The sequence below is a fragment of the Elephantulus edwardii genome, unplaced genomic scaffold (genome assembly GCF_000299155.1).
Source record: "Elephantulus edwardii isolate Elephantulus edwardi_28Jun2011 unplaced genomic scaffold, EleEdw1.0 scaffold00077, whole genome shotgun sequence".
NCBI classification, from domain to species: Eukaryota; Metazoa; Chordata; class Mammalia; order Macroscelidea; family Macroscelididae; genus Elephantulus; species Elephantulus edwardii.
The window spans coordinates 12,003,518-12,026,199 of NW_006399827.1; the positions used below are offsets into that span (position 1 = coordinate 12,003,518).

Consider the following 22,682-nt stretch of genomic DNA (forward strand, 5'->3'; position numbering starts at 1 on the left):
GAGAAACTTATTTATTCTCAGCTAGGTTAGGCCCAATAGCATTGTCCTTAGGAACAAAATTTATCATTTGCTAGAGTAACAGCACATTTCAGTGCTGCTCTGAAAGCTCAGAACAAGGGTAAATGAGAGGTGTAGATATGAGAATAAAATCCCTTTTCTTTATGTTAGCTACTCCTTTTTAGAAATGAAGCATTTTGCTGCTTTTTTCTGTGTAGGCATGTCACTGCCTAAAGTGTTTGTATTCTGACTTATTTTTTTCATCCACATAATTGACATTAGGATGTGTATAGGTAGAAGGTAGGACTTCCTGCTGCCTTCAGCACCCCTGCCTAGTTTTAACCTGTTTGCATCTTCATCTGTCTCCTGCCAGTCCTGGGACTCCTTTCTACCTTTGTTTTTCTCCTCCCTTGCTTCCCCCTCTTAGTATCTTCTCATCACACATATCTTCTTATCTAGCACGTAGGCAAGGATAACCCGGACTAACTGTTGAGAGAAGAGTCAAGCTGGAGAGAGCTATCTAAGAAAGAAGACTTTTGCATTCACATGACTTATTTTTGCCAGCTCTCAGGCTTCCATCCTGCCCCATTGCACTACTTTTCCTGAGAGCAGAACCAGTTACAGTGCTGGCAATCAACAGGACCTCTTTTCTTTCCCAGGCTTCTCTGGGAGGAAGACTGTTAGGAAGCAAATGATTTAGAATAGTTTTCACCAGAGATCACCCTGGCTCTAATTGCATTGGCAGCAAAGAGGGGATCCCTTTGGTGATAGCATTAAAAGACTGAGAGGAGGAGAATGAGCCAATGTGATGAATTCTGGAGACTGACGAAGAATGAGGTAGGGAGAAGGAGAGAGTAAAAAAAAAAATCTAACAGGCCAGGAAGAGGCATGTCCCTTGGACTACAAGAGAGAGATCTTCAAGGAAGAGCTCTGCCTTGACAAGTGTGAAGACAATCTGAAAAAAAAACCCTTTTTCTTCTGAGTTTTGTGTTTCTGATTTTGCTCACTGGATGTCAACTGTTGTGAACACAAAACTTCCTGAACACCTCTAGTTAGTAAAGCAGGGCAGGTTGAGTCACAGTCGGCTCATAACAACAATACTGAAATGAGAAGATCCTTAAGGCATTCAGGCACCTATTTTATTACTCTTGTTTAAAATTTAGTTATGTCGCTTCTAAAGTTTTCTATCATTCTAGTTGTCAGATGCCCTCAAATTGATTTCTAGCAAGCTATTCTTTTAAACAAAATTATAATTTTAATGAATATTTACAGAGATTTTGGATTTCCATTCATTCATTGTTGTACTTTTCTCCCTGCCCACCCCGCCCCCCCCCATTTGCTCTTCTCTTTGAAAAGTAAAAAAAAAATTCTTTCATTGGTATACAATCCACCCCCACCCCCTGCCCCAAGTACACTCCACTATGCAACCTTCATTCTGGACTCTTGTCATGACCATAACACCCAATCATATATCACTTTTAAACTGTTCTCTCCCTCATCTGTTTAAATGCAGTACACATGATTTATCCAATTTTTCTCAGTCTCACCCCAACCCTGATGACAGTCCCTTTCTACAACTGTGGCACCATGCAGTGTTTGTCCTTTTAGCAAGCTGCTCTTAGTGATCTTGTATGTACAACAGAATAAACCCTGCCTGGTCCTGTGCCAGCCTCACAATCTCTGCGGTGGTTAAGCAGTTACTGTTGTTGCAGACACTATTATGTCAATCCATCTCAATTGAGGGTGGGCTTTTTCACGCACTCCTCACTTTTCCAAGCGTCATGTCTTTCCAGGGACTAGCCCCTCCTGACAATATGCCCAAGGTAGGTGAGATAAAGTCTCACCACCCTAGCTCTTAGGGGCATTCTGGCTGCACTTCTTACAAGACCAACTTACTCATCCTTTTGGCTGTCATCCTTAGACCAACCCCATAATTCAATTCTTCAGTCTTCCTTTGAGCTCTCTGTCCCGTATGACAGCCATCACTGCAAAGGGATGAATCCCTGGGTCAGTTTTTTATGGTCCACAATCCCTATATTACGAACATCTTGTGTAATTTAAGGATTCTTTTCAAGAAATGGTCCTTTGTAGACTTCTGAGAAGAATGAGGTCTTCCTATAAGATATTGTGGGCTGGACACTGACTTCTTTTCACTGATGGCATTTGTTTTACAAGTTAATGTTGGGGGCAGAAAACCAAAAATTCAAGTGAATGTTGAGACTCAGATGGCTTGTGTTGAGTACTCTAGCTAGATGGAAGGGTTCTTTAAAAAGACTTTTGTCCCTTGGAATAGGAAGAAGTTTTTAGGTGCTGTCAAGTGTGACTCATAGCAACCCTCTAAAAAACAGATCTGAACCCCGACCTATCATGTACCATCCTCATCATCTCTGATATACTTGAGCCCATTGTCGCAGTCAGTCCATCTCATTGAGGATGGACTGTTCATTCTTAGCATGATCCCCCTTTCTAGGGAATAACCTCTCCTAGCAACATGTCAGAATAGGTGAGATGAAGCTTTGCCGTCTTGCCTCCAAGGAACACTCTGGGTACACTTTTTCCAGGACATCTGTTCTTTCGCCAGTCAATGGGATAGTCAGTGCTCTTCTCCAATACCACAACTCAAAGGCATCAATTCTTAGTCTCATCTTTATTCGTTGTCTAGCTCTCAGATGCATAGCAAGTGATTTAAAAGACCATGACCTGGATCAGGGACACCTTACTCTTCAAACTGACATCATTGCTTCTCAGTAATTTGGAGAGGTCACTGACAGTGGACTTTGAAATGCAGTGTGTTTCCTGATCTCCTGACTGCTAGGACCAAGGATGTTGAAAAGAGTTAAAGATAATGGTAGGTGGGATTTACCATTGGCATCAAAATGGTTCTCTCCTTTCCACTTGATTTGGATTGAGTTGACCTCTAGCCTTCTTGGGGAGGGGATGTGCCAAGTGTTTTTAATTCACTCTTTGAGAACACCTAGGACTTAGAAAGGACCTTGGTTCCTGAAAACTAGCTCTTATGTTTGACCTCATATGATGAAGCTATTATTCCCAATCCCATGGATAGACATTTGGAAGGGTAAAGTCTCCAGACTGAGTTTTAGAGACAGTTTCTTTTTGCTCTTCAGTTAAGGAGGAAGACTTCTGAGTCGCAGCTTCTTGGACACTTGGCTCTGGGGCTAAGGTGGTTCCTGGCCTAAGCCCCAGAGGGCCTTGGGATTCTCTGGCACCTGTCAGAGTAGAAGTACCGTCTAGTCTGCTCACCTCAGGATGAGGGCTTTTGCTTTGTGGAAGGAAGCTTTCTAGAGGTCTGTGAACTGAAAGGCAGGGTGGTCTCTCCTGAGCAGTGGTGGTGAATATTTCTGTCTGAGTTGCTGTTAAAGCCAGGAGGCTACATTTGTCAGATATGGTACCAGTTCCCTCCCATGGACAGATTTCTGCCATGGTACCCTTTATTTTATTTCCTTCAGGATCTGTGACTTCCCATCTGCACAACTCCACTGAACTCCCCTGACTATGTGCCCCCTGAGAACTGAGTTTGGGATGCTCAGTGTCCAGAGCATCTGGTTGGAGGCAGAGCCCCCCTGAACCTGTGCCTTCCCATGGGCAGACTGTCTCCATGTCCCCACTGAGTTTTTCACCTTGTACCGAAAAGTGTTCCTTAGACCTTTCAGAGCCTGCTTTTTGAAGGAACTTCTCTCCTTGCTCTTGTGAATCTCCCTGTGCCTTCTGCTTCAGTCCCCCTTTCTCTGCTGCTCCTTCACTCATCTCCCAGGGACAGATCTCAACTTTCTTGACAGAGGGAACCTCTTCTGCATCCCACGGACACACGTCTGCTATCCTGGCCCCCACACCACCTGCTGCCTCAGAACTGCCTTTGCCTCTGTCAGAAGCTTGTGGGGCTAGTTGTAGAGATAGACCTTCACAATCTTGACTCTCCCAGGGACAAACAGCCTCCTGCTTCCCGTCTGCTTTCTCTTGCTTTTTCTGAACTGCCACATCTTTGGGCTCTGATTTGTCTATGGCTTTCCGCTTGTCTTGAGATACCTCTTTCCCATCTTGTCTTGATACCCCTTTCTCAGGAATTTGCTCAATCTCCTCCCAGGGACAGATCTGGGCCTTGGCATTGCAAGCATCTGGGTCCAGAGCATCCCAAGGGCACACTTCAGCAACCCTGCCCTCAACACTGACCTGCCCCCACGAGCCAGCATTCGGTTTGTCTGGGTGGGAGAATAAGCCCCCTGGAGCCAAGCCCTCCCATGGACAGACAGATTGCAGCTCTTTGCTTATATTTTTCCCTTCGTGTTCTGCTTTGGAACATGCAGCTTTTTCGGGAGTCCCCATGTGTTCCAGAAGGGAGTCATTTGGGTGTTGCCTCAGACCCCCTTTCTCTACTTTGTCATCACTCACTTTTGAGGCATGCCCCTCCCCCACTTTGCTACTCAAGTCCATGGTCTCCCACGGACAAACAGTTTCCTGCTCCTGACTTGATTTTGCTTCCCATTTTGACACGTCTTTTCGCAGGGAAGGGAGTTTTGCTAGTGTTTTTCTCTGCCCTGTTGACTCATTCTCCATCTCCTGTTCTCGTCCCTTCTCTGTCAATCCTTCATCCACTTCCCAGGGACAGACCTCAGCCTTATTCGTGGTAGGCACTTCCTCCACCTCCCAGGGACACACTTCAGCTGGCCTGCACCCGACACTGCCCAAGTCCTGGGGTCCAGCTTTCGATGCAGAGGTGTCCAGAGCATGTGACTGCTGGGATGCACCCTCAGGATCCAAACCTTCCCAGGGGCAAACTACCTCACTTTTTTGAGGTAGCTGCTGCTCTGGCTTCTCTGGAGTGGTGGCTGCTCGCTTCCTGGGCCCAGAATCTCCAGAAACTTTTTCTGTATCATTTGGGAATTTCCAAATGGCCTCAGTTCCCAAAGTCCCTTCCTGCATCATGCTAGCACTTACCTCCCAGGGGCAGATGTTTGCCTTTGCAGTGAGGGCCTCATCCACCTCCCATGGACAGATGTCTGCAGTTTTACCTCCCACACTGTCTAAAATCTGGACACTGTCTTTGGGTTTACCAGTGTCTCGAGAGCATGGCTGTGAGGGGTCACTGCCAGGGTCCATGCTCTTCCGGGGACATAATGCTTCCTGGCCTGGGATCTGCCCTTCATGCTCTTTGCAAGCTGTGACATCTGCTGCTTTGATTCCTGGTTGTGCAGGCATTTTTTCCTGGTTCTTTTGAGGTTTGCCTTCTTTTGGAGCCTGTCCCAATGTCCAGTCCTCTGCTCTTTCATTTGCCTCCCAGGGACATATTTCTGCTTTAGCAGGTCTGGCTTCCTTTACCTCTGGCTTGCTGTCTTCCCTGGTACATGCCTGCAGTACTCTGTTTCCTCCAGCACTGAGGAATTGGCCTTCTGCTGTGGAGGAGACTCCATCTACACTGGAGCTGGAGTGTCCAGGGCCTATGTCCTCCCAGGAATGCACAGACTCCTGCTGGTTACTTAATTTCTGCACTCTTTGCACAGCATGTTCCTCCAGTTCTCCGGAACTTCCATTTCTAGAGTCTTTTCTCTTTTCCTGCAGAGATTCCCTGTTTGTCCCCTCACTCTCTCTTCCTTTTCCCATTTTCTCAGTGTCCAGCTCCCTAGAACAGAGCTCTGCTTTCCTGGTAGCAAGAGTATCTCCTGCCTCCCATGGACACACCTCGGTGACGCCACTTCCCAGACTCCCTACATACTCTGGAGTTTCTGAGACCTGAGTCGAGACTGCTGAGGGACCCCGAAAGTCTGTACTCTCCCATGGGCAGAGAGACTCCCACTCTAGTTTCTGTTCTTTCCAAATGGTTGCTTTCTTGGGGGTTTTCTGCTTTTCCTGGGGAAGTGCCTTCACTACTTCCTGGGCTGGTTTCTTGTTCTCCCCCTCACACACCTCCCAGGGACAGAGCTCTACTTCGGCCTTGTCAGCTTTATCAGCCTCTGGATCAGTGACTTTGAACTGACACATTACCACATCCCTAGCCTCCCCACTGCCCGCTGCCTCAAACCTGCCCTTGCTTCTATCAGTGCCCTGAGTGGCTGGCTGAGGGGACAATACCTCAGGATCAACACCCTCCCAGGAACACACTGCCTCCTGCCCCCTGAACAGCCTCTCTGGCTTTTTCTGAGCACTGGCAACCACGTCTTTGGGCCCTGGTTTTTCTGGGACTTTCCCCTTCTCTTCCTGGGAGCTGTCTTTTAGATTCTGTTTCAGGGCTCCCATCTCAAGGCTTCCTTCACTCATCTCCCAGGGACAGATTTCAACCTTGTTGCCACTGGCAGGAGGACACATTTCTGCCTTGGCAAGTTCCCAGGGGCACACCTCTGCCACCTTGTGGGGAGCAGTGCCCAGGGACTGGAGACCAGCTTTAGGCTGTTCCCGCCCTCCCCCAGGGTCTTCTTTGACTTGTTCAGCACTTTTGTCCCCAGTTGTGTTCTGCCTACCCTGCCTCAGTGTGGTGAGCCCCGTTTTACCTGCTTTCTCAGCTTTCCCCTCCCCCAGGTCCTGGGCTGTCCTCTTGCCTCTGTCCTCCTGGTGACAGACTTGGAGCATCTTGCTGGTGTGAGCATTCTGTTGGTTCTGGAGGGACTCCTCATCATCACAGGGCTCAAGGGCAGCCTGCTTACTCACTGCCTTGGGCCGGCCCACCCTGGGAGATCTGGGGGAAGCCCCCACACCCTCTCCTGGAGCTCTGTCCTTCCTCCCTTTCTCAGGGCCCTCTTCCCCGCTCTCCTTTTCTCGGTATGTGCTCCGAGAACGGGTCAGAGCTTTGATAGCCAGTCCCAGGCTGCGAACAGAACCTTGTTGAACAGGGGCCTTGAGGCTGTGAGATTTAGAGAAAATCTTGGGCCTGTCCCCATCCATGTCCTCAGCTTCCCCCTGGAGACCCCTGTCTTCTGTGTCCATTTCATTCTCCCCACTCGCCTTTCTCTCTATTGCCACTGAGAGGGCCCTCCAGATCCTCGTCCGAGCAGGGCCAGGGAGGTGATTGCCTTGCTCTGTCCCTGAGGGGCCTTCCTGGGTCACATTTTCTTTTTTGACTGGCAGTTCAGCATTCTCCCAGGGGCAGATGTAGGTGAGCAAGCTGGGACTTTGAGGAGGTATTAGGACAGGTACTAGGGCAGGGGCTGGTGGCAGGACCGGAGCTGGCATCAGAGCTGGAGTCAAAGTGGAGGTCGGTGACAACATCTTTGGCTCTCCCAGCCAGGCCCCAGGCAGGCCCAAGATGGGTGTGGAGACCTGGTGCCTGATGGGTGGGTGAGGCAGCTGTCTCCCCGACTCCTCATGAAGCTGCCTAGAGGTGTGGGAGCTGTCCACACTGCTGCTCTTGGCTGGGGAAGGTGGGGCTGACAGGGGGCCACCCCAAGCTCGCTCTAGCCTCCTCGTTGATGGCCTTCGCCCTGGGCTCGCCATCGCCGCCTCTGCCTTCTTTCGCTCCTCTCGCTCCTTCGCCTGTCTATAGGACTCCTCCAGGTAAGCCTGGCTGGCCACAAGCAGGGCCTTTTCCCGGGAGCCAGCCACGACACTGAGCGATTTGTGGAGAGAGGCGGGCCGCGCTCTGGGCAGCCTCTCTCCCACTGTGAGGTTGTGGGCGCTAGCAGACCTGAAGCCAAGGACAGGGGGTCCCTCCACTGATTCTCGGCTTTCTCGGCTCTCAGCCCTCCTCTGGGCCAGCTTCCTCCTCACCATTGAATCGAGCAGAGGCAGGTCCTGCTCTTTGTGGTGGTCATGGGTGCTGGGGGGCTTGTGCAGGGCCTGAGCTCCCTCAGGGTCCTGGAGGCTGAAGCTGAGGAGCCGCCGCCGTGAGGAGCCAGGCAGGCTGCTGCGGCTGCTGCGGCCCGGAGAGCCTGAATCCCGGGAGTGCTGCCTCACCAGGGCCTCGGGGAACTCGGCCAGGTACCTGATGAACGAGCGGCCCAGCCCCGGGCGGGGCTTCTTGGGCAGGTGGGGGTTGTTGGCTGTCATTTCCTTGGTCTTGTGGACCTCCAGCTGGGCATAGAGCTTCTTCAGTTCATCCTGAGGGGAAGGTTGAGGAGAGCAGAACTCATGGTGAGCTACCTGTCCCCAGGCCCTTATTGACTTTTTTTTTCTTGAGAGAACTCTTTTCTGTCAAGTGGAGTTTCCTGCCTGCTTCTAAAACTTGGACTTCATCTCACTGTGTCTCCAGACTCTTGCCTGATGCTGAGCCTATCCACTCAGCTCTGAGGACTCAGCATACACTCCCTTCCCAGGGGATGCTGTGTTCTGATGGTACATCATCAACTTGGGGAACAGGTAGACTAGATTCTAGACTACATGGCTCTGCCTCAAATTTGCCACAGAGCCTGGGCCTCAGGACTCTGGAAATGCTGGGGTCTTTGGACTTGGGTGGGGTGTATGGCCTCCTTCATATTGTCAAGGGAAGCAGCCTAGATCCAAGGATGGAAAAGCTAGGGAGGCAGAACTTGGAAAGAGGGAGAGGAGAGGGTCACTCAGCCCAGATGACAGGCTACGATGCTCTTTGTACCAGTCAGAGCCAACATCAGAATGAGGCTGGGAGGGCAGCACGCACCCTAATGTCACCAGGGTCCAGGCTGCGCTCACTCCAGGCTGAGGCGATGCTACTTTCGAGGTAGGAGCCTGAACGCTGCAGATCCAGCTCATCTTCATATACCTCATCCACGATCTCTTCCCGAGGAGGGGCCCCCGACTTCCAGAACTGGCCAGAGAGGGGCATGACTCACCTTGGCTCCCTGTCAACAACTTCCACTTGTCCCATGGAATAAGTCTACCACACACCACCCTTGTCACCCCTCTTTCTGATTCCAAATTCTCAGTGTCTGAGTATTCCTCCGCTTCCAATATCTGGCCTGATTTTCTCTCTCAGAGACAAAGAAAGCGTGAACCCTCTGGCTCCTGTGATTCTTAGCCATCTGTCCTTCTGAGACTTAACAGGAGTTGACTGTTTTATCTTTCCCCATGGAGTGACTCATGTGTTCGAATTGCTACACTTTCACGTAGCAGCCTGACACTTAACCTGCTGCAGGCACCATCAGGGCTCATGCTTTTCCCACCAGTAGCTTTTCCCACAGTAGCTTCCTCCCTCTCTAGTCCACTGCTTACTTCACCTCACTCACCCTCAGCGCCTTCTGTTATCCCCACCTCCCACCCTGAACTAGAGTGGGTAATGTGACAGCAGTGGGTCCAGTAGCATGCACATGCCACCTCATATTCAGGAGGGGGAGAGCTCACCTTGGGGATAAAGAGCAGAGCCAGGGTGGCCGTGACTGTGCTGTGGGTGTGGAAGAAGAAAAGGAGAAGAGTCCAGTCGGGGTGCAAAGAAGGAACCAGCACAAACCTGGGGGGCAGGATGGGGGAAGAGTTAGCTGTAGGTGGGAGTGGCCCCTTCCAGCCCCAAATCTGAGTGTGGAATTGCTGGGTACAGTGAAGAGGGTGCCCTCCCTTCTCTTTGCCCTCTCGGCTACTCGTATTGTCTTTCTTGGGCTCCTGTAGCAGATTAGTGCTTCACAAGCTTATAGGGACCAGGAGAGTTGATTCAGCCTCCCTCACAAGGCCACACTCATAGGCATATGCATATAACAGGCCTGCTGCCTGTATGCCAGAAGTTCCATGGGGAAGAAGGCCAGGAGATTGAGCACTGTGGGAACAGGCATGATAGGGTACTATGGAGGTGGCGTTATGAACGGGAAATTAGTTAGGACCAAGAGGTACTTCTTTTCCTTGGGGGTTGGGGACTTCTTCATTTGAGTGAGGTTTGGACCTCAGGGCCCTGTGAAGGTGGTCTGTGAAATGAGAGAGCAGCAGGTGAGAGGCCCACCTTGCCTGGAACCTTAGGGCTGCAGGGGTGGCCACTGGGTGGCCTCGGGTAGGTGAGGAGCAGTGTTGGCATGGAGAAGTTGTTAGTAGATGAGTCCACCCTTACCTGGCTGTGTGGAAGGCAGAAGAGAGCAACAGCTCATTGTGCAGGGCGATGCCCATGTAGCGTGGCTCATGGAAGGCTGAGGGTACAGCCCGGGTGGCATAGCAGAGGAAGCTACCCCAGCACAGAAGCAGCATCTCGGCTGTGGGAGGTGAGGGAGAGAGTCAGCACTACCTTTTCTCTATAGTGCATGCTGAGGCAGGTTAAGATCAGGAATTGGGCACAGGAAGAAAATGAGGAGGGTCCAGACAGGAGGTGAGGGGGTTACAGAGCCAGACCAGGGCTCGGCGGAATCAGCTCACCCACAACCATGATGTAGTCCCAACGGTCATGGTGACAGAGATAGAAGTGGCGACCAGTGGGAGTGTGGCCTTGGGTCACAAGAAACATGTGTTGGGCATCTCGCTCCAGGACCCCTGATGTCCACACCACCAGGAAGCCCAGCACAAGTAGCAGCAGCAGACCCAGACGCCGCAGCAGCCGCCCACTGCTCAGATGTGGGCCCCGCTGGGCCGTTCGAGACAGAAACAGCTGGAGCACTCTACAAGGGTTAGAGGATGTGGCTATAAGTGGGAGACAGAGAGGAGGAGATGGGGAGGGCAGCTTCCGTCCATCCCTCCCCTCCACACACCTTTCTATGGTACAATACCTCTCTCCCTCCAAAAAAGCTGTACAAAAGGGAGGAAGGACTATGGTGATAGAAAGGAGCTCTGGTAGCCTTGTAGGTAAGGAGTTGCATTGCCAACCCAAAGGCAAGCAGTTTGAATCCACCAGCTGCTCCAAGGGAGAAAGATGGGCGCTCTCCTCCTATATGATTTATAGCCTCCAAAACCCACCTTGAGGTTCAGCTGTGAGTCAGTTCTGACTTGACGGCACATAACAACATAGTGATGGGACCATAAGGAAATGGAGTTGGCAACAGTCTAGCTTTGAAGAACACCATTTTATGAAACAGCAGGGGTAGTCTGGGCTGAGCAACATGACAACAAGGTCCATCGCAGGCCCTACCTATAAAGCTTGAGTATAATGGTGCCGTAGACGATGACAAAACCCAGCAGCCGGACCCACCGGAGAGCGATGCAGCGAAACACACTAGGCTTGAAGTACAAAATGAAGACCTAGGGAGCAGGGGTGACAAAAATGGTTACTCTCTGCTGTGCTCTACTACGTTCTGGTCCTTATGCTAAGCACTTTGTTACTAAGCCTCATAATAGAAGGCGTCATCACCTCCATTCTGCAGAGGAGCAACTTAAGGATCAGAGAGATGACCAGGGTAACTTGTCTAAGTCCCACAGCAAAACCCAAAAGTGTTTTAGGTACAGACTGTTGGACTCCAAAGCTCCCTGGACTAGCTTGCCTTTGAGGGATATGAGTAGGGGAAATCTGGGGTGCTGAACCCAGCCCCCTCAAGAAGGCAGACCAGAGAGGAACAATGTTGAAGATTTGCAAGATGCCAGGTCAGGTTCTGGACAGTGGACCAGCCTCTAGCCACGAACTCACAGGGAAGTAGAGCAGTAGAGATCCAAAAAGGATGGTTTCCAGCAGGATAACCCCAGAAGCCCGGATCCTCTGTGAATTCAGAAAAAAACCCAAACAGTAGATGCGCAGATAAGTGGGAAGCTGAGCTTGGACTAGGATGCAGTGTGAGAGGGGCTTGGGTCTAGGGCTAAAACTTCACCCAGTAACATTAACACCACCCCTCTTCCCAGCCACACTCCACTCATGCCCCAAGGCTCTTAGCACCTCTGAGATTACCTTTGGCAGCCTAAGTTTTTCAATCTCTCCAATACCCCACCTCAGAGCCTACCCAAGTCCATCTACCTAGAACATTGTTGCCGTTTGAGGCTCAGATCAGATTATAGAAGAAAGAAAGGACCTCTGTGTGCCTTTAAGCTTTGGGTCCACTTATTCACTTGTTTAGAATACGTCATCTTCTTTGCCTGATAAACACACAGTGACTCCAATGGTACAATTTCCAGTCTTTCCCACCCCTTCTCAGGCAGGAGACCTGGGTCCCTTTTCTGACACCCACCTCTGTTTCACAGTGCTGTCATTTTTTTACATTGAACTTCCCTCACTAAGTCTGGGAGCTCCGTGGAGACTGAGTTCCCTTCCCATAGTGTCTAGGCAGTGTTGTGCATAGTGTAAAGGCTCAATAGGCACTGTTGAAACAAGTCCAATGCCTTCCTGGTGCAGATGAGGAAACAGAGGAATTGGATTTAGATTCAAGACCATAACCTGTTTCTCCTGAATTTGTTCTATGATCTGGTTTTTGGTAGTTTCAGGTCTCCAGTGAATACCAGAGACAAGGGCACTGACTCAGGGAAGATGAGGGGCCCTCCTTGCCTTGCTCTCACGGCAGCGGTAGGAGACCAGCATGCTCAGGAAGACAGCCAGCATGCAGCAGGCCTGGCAGGTCAGCACCGCCGCCCGCAGTGCCAGAGCCTTCTCTGCCAGGCATGGTGTGGCATCCATGCAGCTGGTGCAGCCCTCAGGACATGGCTGGCATCGTAGGAGCCTCCCAGAGCTACCTTGCAGGGACCCAAATTGTCCAGTAGGCTGGGTAGCGCTCTCCTCTAACCCTATAAAGAACAAGATGGGTGCAGGGAGAACAATATGACTGATGTCCTCTATTCTGAGACTCCAGCCACCGCTATCTATGCCCAGATTCCTTTGTATTTGTGGCCCCTGGGGTTGGGTCAGGAGGAGAATCACTGAGGAAGAAGGTGCCCTTAATGTCGAGGAGGGCAAAGTAATGATGGTGTCCAAGACTAGGGCTATTAGAAGTCAGTCTGCAGTGGATCAATCTGCAAGTCATGAGCTCATTCTCAGAAGGTATAGACGTCCACACTGGACCCTATCTGCCCCTTCTCCCTGTGCCACTGTCCCGCTGGTTTCCTCCAGTGCCTCACTCTGGCACTACCATTCCCTCTCATGTGTCCCTAAAGCCCAGCCTGCAGACCACCTGTCTCGCCCTCAGCACTAGTACATACCCCCAGAGTGGCTTGCTCCATAGAAACCAGGCAGGCAGCGGCAGAGGTAGCGACCCAGAACAAAGCCCTGGTTCTCCAGGGGGACACACTGTAGGGACACAAACATACCACATGTTTGTATAGGGCTTTCTTCAAAAGCTCTTTCCTTCCTGGGAAGAGGTGGAGTGGTCCATCTGCCTCCTTGTCCATAGCACCAACCCCCACAAGAGGAAAGCCTTTCCATATGGAAATCCATCACTATCTCTGAAATTGCCTTTTCCTCAAAGAGACTCCAAGCAAAGAATTTGGGGATAGAGTGCTTCCTTGTCCAGACTGGCAGGACAGCATAGTCTATAGGGAGCTGCACAGCTAACCCAAAGGTTGTACCTCTGACAGTTCTAATCTACCATAGGTTCAATGGAGAAAGGTGAGCAGTTGCCTCTAGTGTGATTTACAGTCTGAAAATCTCAAAGATCAGCTAAGAGTCGATTCAGACTTTCTTGATGGCAGTGAATGAGTGACTGGCAGTGACAGAAGTCTTACAGGTGATCCCACTTCCTAGGCCCAGCTGTTGCATGGTGCTGGGGGAGGTGCAAGTCAGGGAGAGCTCAGTCCAGTGACACCTGGAGTACCTATGTCCTGCTTCAGAGGATATCCCTCTTTGGCACACAGGTGAGGTGAAAGGGCCCCCGTGGAGGAGCAGCTTCCTCCACCAGGGGCCATCTGGCTTAGGCATAGGGCTGCTTTCCCCTGCCCTAATGCCAGGTGGGCGGGATGCCAAGGCCGGCCCTTTTATTCCATCTCCGCCCATTGATGTTTGCCCAGCAGGGGATGGAGCAGACCTCAGAGCCAGGTTGGGAAGAAAAGCACATGAATGAGGTCAGATCTGCTGACATAGCCAAGAACAGACATCAGTGGAACAAAGAGAGGGGTAACCTTGGCAGGGGAGGTCCACATCCAGACCCTGAAAAGATAGAGCATGGTGCTTACGAAGCTCTGGCCTAGCTTCCCCTTTAGCTTGGACCACTAGAACACACTCAGTTTCTGCCTCATCAGACATTCTTATGCACAGTCAGATAAATATGTACCCAGAGTTGTGAGTGTTGCTGTCTTTAAAAGTGGCCTGAGTAATAGGTCCCCTGGAGAGTGGGCACCCTTTTCCATGGGCATCCTTTTCCATCTCTGAACTTAAAGCTCCAAACACATGTGCCCTCAGAGCAGCAGGACTGCCTGTGCAGAGGGCACAGTGATGCCACAGCCACCTTTTCCCTAGCAGGCTGCAGGGACAGCTCAGTTCTGCTCAGGAGCACACAGGCAGTTGGTGCAAGCATGGAACTGCTTACTCCCGTGGCTACTTGGTTTCCCACTGCAGAGCTTGTTGGATTTACCAGCTATCACTTTCTCCCGTCCTCCTTCACCTACACCTGTGGTTGCCAGCACTCAGCCACACTTCCTCAGACTCCTCCTTTTCCTTGATTCCTCCCACACCCCAAACCACAATTCCCTTAATTTAGACAAACTAAGCAGGGCTTTGACAAACACCCATGTGGCATCCTTTGCAGACCAGGCAGGTGTCCAGATCTCTGCTTATAGGGAGAATGCTGTGCACAGAAAGCAAAAGGGGTGACTACCTGAAGCTCAGGAAAGAAGGCAAGGGATACATTCAGATTGCAAAGGCATAGGCGGTGGCTAGAGGGAGGGATAGGCTGCAGGTGATCTCACCTGTTGAAAGCCTGGTATCTTACCTTTACTAATCACTAATGACTCCCTGCTACTTGAGAGGCTAGGTTGGTTTTGAGTTGGTCCCAACAGCAGGGCAGTGACAGTGATGGGAAAGAGGGAAAGAGACAGGCAGGAACCTAGTTCATCTTCCCTCTATTTCCCTTGTCCTTACCTGGGTGCTGTTGAGATCACACAGGTGTGTGTTAGAGTACCAGCCTGGGCCATTGGCACACTGATTGATGTCCACGCTCTGAAGATCCACATCCATCTGCACTTGTCCCCTGGAGCAATGAATTAGCCATTAGAGAAGAGGAGGCAGACATACGTTGTTGTCTACCAGACTTTGGGGCAGTGCAAGCTTTGTAAGTTTATCACAGTAGAGGAAGGACATTGATCTCCACTTCTCTAGTGTCCTTGTACTTCCTTGTCCATGGGCTCCATGGGCGACAATCTCCCTCTATGCTGCTTCCCACACCAACCAGCTTTACAATATCTTATCATTTTATGATTTCTATCAATGGATAGGAGGGAAGAGTGTGTCAAGACTTGTGGGAGCTGGCACGCTGGTGATGTCTGAGGGGAACTTTTATACTGTTTTTGTGCACGTACACACACACACACACACACACACACACACACACACACACACACAGCGCTTAGCTGTTAGCCATTTCCTCACTCTACCAAGCCAGGTCTGAACTGATTGGGATGGGCAGGAGTGGGGGGGAATGGAGGGAAATAGAAAAGCCCTGAGGCAGAGTGGCCTAACAATGTGGTCCCCAACCCCTCCTCTGGGCTAAGGGAGAGGAGAGCTGGCAAAGATCCTGGCTGCCTGCTAGGAGGAGGGGAACCCTGCTGGGAGCAATGAAAGGGGATCATAATAGCTGGAAAAGCTGCCTTCAGGATGGTGCCCACTTGCTGCCTCTTATCAATAAGGGTCTCCCCAGCCCCCTACTTCATTTTGGTTGAGGGAAGTCTATTGTTTGAAAGGCATTAGGCTCCTGAATCGGGACAGGCAGAACAGTGGACCCTGACTGAGGTAGCAGTACGGCCATTGGAAGTAACCCTGGCTCCAAGCCCCAGTTCCCAAATTGTCTTTCCTCTTAGTGCTAAATCCTTAGGGAAAGCCTCATTTTTTGAGCTCTAAATCATTAGAGAGAAGCAAGTTTAACTCCTGGAGTGCCCACCTATTTCCTCTAAGAAGCCTGGTTGATTTTCTTCCACGCCAAGCCTTCTCTGTCACCCACAGCCAGTACTCAGCTTGGAAGCCTAGGGCTACACCCCTCCAGGGCCACATATCTGTACACACACACACACACACACACGCGCGCGCGCGAAGATACTACAAATACCCACTGCCATCATAGCAATTCTGACTCATAGCGACCCCCTCCATTGGGTTTCTGAGGCTGTAAATCTTTATGGGAGGAGATGTCCATCTTTGTCCTGTGGAGTGGCTGGTGGATTTGAACAGCTGATGTTTTGGTTAGCAACACAACACACTATGCCATCACAGTGCCTTTAAGGGATAAGTATATGCCTTTCTGTACATTTGGAAGCAGGAGTGACATCCACTTCCTAAGTAACATGCCTCTGGAAACTCTATGAACTTTGATAAATGTCGATAGTTATAGAGGGGTTTCAAGCCTTTTGTTCATAGGGTCACTGTGAGTCTTTCTTGACGTGAAGGCAATCAACAGCAATAATACTTTATATGTATACTTATAGACCTTCATATATATATACTCAAACATGTAAAACACAAGTAGATATCCAGAGAAATACATAGAAGTAAATTAAAATACAGGATATCTGTGCCTTCACACTTGTAGGTATCAACACATAGTTGCAGATTTCAGAACTGACTGTGGATAGATTAATTGGTGCCCCACCAGACATCCACATGTGGGTGCCAAGTGGCCCATGCACTTGTGCCTTCCCCTATACCCCCAGCCATGCCTGTGATTGTGTTAAATCTTGCACAGACTGCCTTACCTGACTTCTGGGCTGAGGTCTGGCTTGAGTCCATAGAAGGTTGCTGAGAGTGTGATAAGCCAGCCAGGACGGAGCCGGCCCTGTTGGCATTCCAGGAAAGGAGGAGACAGACTTACGTGCTCTATATCCCCCACATAGCCATCCCCACGTGGCCATTTGGGGCTCCCAAGGCTCCTTAGGTCATTGGTCAGCACTCGCTTCTGCAGGTCAGGGGTGTCCAGGTTCCCAACAGGGCTCTCCTCCTGCACCCTGCTCCCAGACAAGTCCTGAAGGATGGTCTCCTCCTGTATTCGAGTGGCTTGTAGGGCAAGCTGCAGGTGGCTGGCCCCAGGTGGGGGGCTAAAGGTCAACAAAGCCCGGTATGCCCTTGGGTCCCCTTCAGCCACACTGCGGACCAGTGCCTGGTACCACTCCACATCCTCCTCCACACTGGACTCGCGGATGTCGTTAGCTTGCAGCAGCATGTTAAGGAAGTTGGCGGCCTGGGCAAGGGTGGCCGCTGCTCTCTGCAGGACTGGAGGGAGCTCAGGTCTGGTTCTTGCCCCATGGGCTTCGTAGCGCTCACTGCAGTTAGCTCCTGACAGCTGCTGAGCATCTCCAGAGTACAGAAAAGTCCAGGCTGCCTCTACCCCTTCTGGGGGAACCCATATGGGTGCAGATTCTGGCTGGGCTTGGGAGGACAGAGGGGGCAGAGAGTGAAGGGGCTGTGAACCTCCCAGAGCCCAGCCACAGAAGAAATAGCAGCCCAGCAGCCTCCACACAAGAGAGGGCACGTTCTCTGCCCTGAGGATCATCATGGGGCAGATCTCTGGAACCCTGGGGCTGTGGCTGCCCGGAGGATTTGACAGCTTGAGGGCTGGCAGAGGCTGGCCCAGGAGCTGCCTGCCTCCACGCCTCCTAGCCTAGCTTTCCCTCTCCCTCTCTCCTGCTCTCTCTCTCTCTCAATGCTCACTTCGTCTTGCCTGTTTTTTTCTTTGCTCTAACGTCATCAACTGGCTTCTGGACACTGGCATGAGAGCCCTGCCCCCTCCTCACTCAATGTGGCTACCATCTCTCAAACCCTTAATCCAGGCAATCCACTTGCCCCTCCCCCTTTTATCCAGCATCCCTATGTCCTCCTCTCCCCACTTGACATCTGCTTTACAGAGAGGGAAGGGAGGGGAAGAGAAAGAGCCAGAAAGGTTCTCTCTGCCTTCCTCCCTGCCCTTTGCTCCATTAGGAGAGATGGGCAAATCCTGGATGGGGTGCCATAGCAACCACAGATGAGCCTGTGCCCCTCTCTCCGCCCCTTTGCTCCACTCAGCCTTCTGGCAGCAATTGCAACAGGCATGATAAAGGGGCAAGCTGCATCTCCTGGTGATCTGCTCTGGCCGACTGCACCCCTGACACTGCCTAGTTGGAATCTGAGATTGAGAACAGAGACAGTGGGTAGGGGGGAACCTGAAAAGAAAGAAAAAAAGATAGTCAACCTTTGTACAGACTTTGATGTGTGTTGTTTTTGTATGCTCTTGAGTTGGAACCAACTCATAGCTGACCCTCCGTGAGTTTTCACAGGTAGTTAATTGCATTAAAAGAGATTGCCCAGCCTTCTCCAGTGGAGCAGTTGGTAGATTAGAACCTTGTGCCTTTGGGATTTTCTTAACACAAGGCCACCAGAACTCTCTTTGATGTGCCTTCGTTCAGTAAATCTCCACCACAACCATGTATGAAGAATATCATCATCCCCATTTCACAGATGCAGATACTGGCATGCAGGGCCTCAAAAATCACACAGCTACTTAGTTTGAAATTCAGAATTACGCTGCAAAGTTGAACCATCGCTGTCACTTTGGTCCCTCAAGGACCATGATGACACATCATTAAAAACAAATTCATTTTTGTTGAGCTGATTCAAACTCATGGCAACCGCATGCATTAAAGAGTAGACCTGCTCCAAAGGGTTTTCTTGGTTATAATCTATACAGGAGCCTATCACCAGACCTTTCTTCTGCAGCACTGCTGGGTGGGTTTGAACTGCCAACCTTTGAGTTAGTAGAGGAATGCAACCGGTTTGCATCACTAGGGATCTTATAAAGCCTCAGTCCACAGAGGCAAAGAGATTTCTGCAGGATCACTCTTCTTGCTCAGGACAGAGCTGGGGCTCCACTTTGCCTTCCTTCTTCTCCCCACAGTTAATGCCCACAGCCCCAGTGATGAGAGTGGTGGCTTAGGGAGCAGGGAAAATATCTTGGGAGATGAAGTGTACAAAGCTTTGCCTCTGCTACTGCTTCTACCTTCATTTAATCACTACAAGCCTATCTTCTTCATGAAAAGTTGGCCAACCTTCCTTCCTCTATTTTCTCACTCTATGTGCCCACTAGCCTTCCTCTGTTGGACACAGTAACTCTGTTGAACACAGTGATGTCTGAGGATGTGGAAGAGTTTGGATATGGGGTGGACAGAATACAGTCCTTGCCACCCTCTTCCACCACTTTCCCTGTGCCTTTTGCCCTCATCTGTCTTTTCCTTTGAAGAATCTCCTTCCCTGCATTCTAGCTCTCTTTGCTTTCTCTGCTTCTTTACTACCTTCTCCTCCTTCCTCCTCGCTTAAACCTTTGAAGTCCAGATCTCTGAGTGCATGTGAGAAGGAATGGGTGGTGGTTGCTAAAAACTTCTCTCCTTTTACTGGTGACTTCTACAAGCAATCATTCTGCTATAAAACCCACAACCCTCCTATGAGCATAAAGACAATTGAGGGGTCTGGAAGAAAATAGACAAAAGTCAGTCCTTCACAGAATCTCTGTGAAGTCAGAACTAGAAGGGCCCGTCATCTGATGTTTCTCCAAGAAGAAGGACTTTAAAACCCTGAGAGGAAGGTGACATTCTCAAGGCCACAGAGCCAGTTAGTGGCACAACTGGGATCAGAAACTTGTATCATACATCTTTAGCTCTTGCTTTGAACTGTGTGTGATTCTGTGGGCTGATAGAAACGGGAATGGGCAAGGATCAAGTGATCAATGCTATGTTCAGGTCTGACTGCCTTGGTAGTTGCGGGTCAACAAACACACTGGGTGGGAGCACTCTTGTTACCAGGTGCTGTTGAGATGACTCCAACTCGCAATAACCCTCGTCTCATCCTGCGCCTTCCTCACCACATCCGCCGTGCCCATGTCCATTGGTGCAGGCACCGGGTGAACATAATAGTAGGTTAACATGGCTTTTCTCTTCAGAAGCTTTTCATAATACAGTAAATTTTCAGGAGCCAGCCTTGTTTTTCTGTGCTTTGTAAACTTTCCACCTCTGACAGTGTAGTGTCAACATTTTCATGTACTTTAGTGAAATATATTTACATTTTCCCTCTTTTATAAGTTTCTTCCTTACACATGTTTTACTGCAATAATTAACATTTACACAGTGCTTTAGCTTTAGGGTTTGGGTTTGTTTTTTGGTTTTTTTTTTTTTACTTTGAAAGTCATATTTGATTGTTTAATGTCATGGTTTTTGGAGGTGCCTTAGCATTTTATTAAGCACCTTTACATGTAATTTTTAATTTCAATAGCCCTGTAAGCCATTTTTACAAAGGGAACACTGATTCAAGATGCTTAACTATTTCCTCTTGGTTGGACATATAGAAAATGGCACGATTAGGACTCAAACTAGAGAGCAAACTCCAGAATGTCTCTGGATTCTCTGTGTAAACAACATACGAACCTTTCTCACAAGAACCCTCCAGCTGCAGGAACCATTTTACAGTGGAAAGAGGTACGTGTAGACACAAAGCTCACAACACAAACACATACACATCTAAGTCATAAAGCAGGAAACAAACGTTTTGCTTAGTGCTTAACTTGCAATGTTTAACTGCCCAGGACTACAGAGTGGACAATTAGGAAACGGGAAAAAGTGGCATTCCTTACTCAGTCTTGGAAAAAGCGTGAGTGTGTGTGTGGTGTGTGTGTGTGTGTGTGTGTGTGTGTGTGTGTGTGTGTGAGGGAGGATGGCTAGTAAAGTAGGGGTGATGATGAGGGTGATGTTCTCAGGCCTGAGTAAAGAGACCCTGGGGCTGCCTTCTGGGACTGACGCAGTTGGACAGCAGAGGGCACTGTAGAGCCTTCTTTGGTCCAGGTACAGAATACCTGACCTTTCATTAGACATTCTGTGTCTGGACCAAAGGGTTTCCCAAAGACAGTCATGGATGTTGGGTGGCTTCTTAGGCCTCAGGTCATCCTACTGAAATCACACTCCTTTTTTTCTTAGAACTCTTAGTAACATCAGAGAGGTGGAGGAAGATTTGTTATTAGGTGCCATCTGGTTGAGTGTGACCCATAGTGAGGCTATGAATAACAGATTTGAATCCTGTACTATCCTATGCCATCGTCACACGTTCTGACACACTAGAACCCATTGTGGCAGTCACTGTGTCATTTCACCAGGTTAAGGATCTCCCTTTCCTTCACCGACCCTTTGACTTTCTGAGTATCATATCCCTCTCCAAGGAATGGCGCCTCCTAGCAACATGCTGAAAATATGTAAAGTGAAGTTTCATCATCTTTGCCTCCAAGGAGTACTCTGGCTGCACTTTCTCCAAGACATATTTGTTTGTTCTTTTGGCAGTCCATCGGATGTTCAGTGCTCTTCTCCAACACCACAGCTCAAAGGTGTCAATAATTTTTCTGTCATCCTTATTTATTGTCAAGCTCTCAGAAGTCATCAGAAAGACCAAGATCTTAATCAGACGCACCCTAGTTCTCAAATTTAGTCCACACCTAGACATCATTACTCCCCAATAATTTGGCCGACTTCCCCAGTGCAATACGTCTCCTTATTTCCTGACTGCTGGTACCAAAGGTGTTGAGTAAGAGTAGAGATTGAAATCTTTGGAGTCTGACAGCTGATTTGGAATTCTTCTGCACCTTTTGCTTGACTTTAGATAAGGCTTCTGAGCTTCAGTTTCTTCATGTACAAGGAAGAATGTCAATTATGTTGTGCAGACTTGGACATGGATTTATACCAGGGACTTCCTGCAAGGCCAGTGGGTGGACAGCATTCCATGCTTAAATATAAAGAGCCTATTAGGCATGGCCTTTCACATTGAAAGTTTCATGATGGGCAAAACCCAAACACACCCCTTGACCTCACGGAGCATGTATCATCATAGAGAAGACAGACTTTCCTCAAAGAATTCCATGGAAAGAGAACACATTATTGTTGCTATTGCTTGTTGCTGTTAATTCTAACTCATGGCAACCTCCTGGAAGTGGAATAGAATTGCTTTGATCATTTGCAAAACTATGACCATTTGGAAGCAGATTATCAGGTCTGTCTTCTGGAGTACTGCTGGTGGGTTTGAACTGCCAACCTTTTGGTTAGTTACTGAGCATGTAACCATATCTGGCACCTAATGATAAACTTGTTGTTGTTGGGTGCCTTTGAACAATCCTGACTTAAAGGGACCTGAGAGGGAAGAGTAGAATAGCCCCACAGGGTTTCCTAGGCTCTAAGTTTGTTTTTTAGCTTAAATTTGGAAATTTTACAAAGGATATTGATTTTTTCTTTCAATAATTCATATATATTATATATATATATATAGATAGATATAGATATAGATACAGATATAGATACAGTCTTATAACATTATTTACAATACCCACAATGTCTGATCATCCCCTCCTTATGGTATTGCCTTTCCCTTCACCCATGAAGCTGGAATTCTTTAATGGAAGTGACAGCCATATCTTTCTCCTGTGGAGCAAATGGCAGTTTCTGACTAGTAACCTTTCAGTTAGCAGCCAGGTTCTTTTTTTTTTTATTTTACTATTTTTGCGTGCATGTACTGTCAAATCAGATCTGACTGGTACAGGAGGAGATTGCCCCTCCTTACCCGGCAGAGCATCTGGTGGATTCGAACCGTGCACCTCTGGGATTGTAGTTGCAGCTCCTTGCCACTAGGCCACCAGAGCTCCCCTAGCAGCCAGGTTCTTTAATAATTGTGCTATGAGGGAGGGTGCTTTAATGACAGATTACCTCTATATAGTTAAATGCAACAAACGGGTGGGCTCTGAGCTTAGTGA

The 22,682-nt window shown here is 49.4% G+C and overlaps 1 protein-coding gene across 1 annotated transcript; it reads right to left on the minus strand.

Moving 5' to 3' along the window:
- Positions 1-3,039: 3,039 nt before the first annotated feature.
- Positions 3,040-17,426, minus strand: GPR179 (G protein-coupled receptor 179). The gene is made up of 11 exons (XM_006889469.1): positions 16,633-17,426; positions 14,810-14,918; positions 12,937-13,024; positions 12,290-12,525; positions 11,444-11,512; positions 10,952-11,061; positions 10,246-10,484; positions 9,947-10,085; positions 9,256-9,361; positions 8,576-8,722; positions 3,040-8,040 (listed from the first exon to the last, which is right to left on the minus strand). The coding sequence occupies exons 1-11, from the start codon at positions 17,424-17,426 to the stop codon at positions 3,040-3,042; spliced, it is 7,038 nt and encodes a 2,345-aa protein (XP_006889531.1).
- Between the last annotated feature and the right edge of the window lie 5,256 nt (positions 17,427-22,682).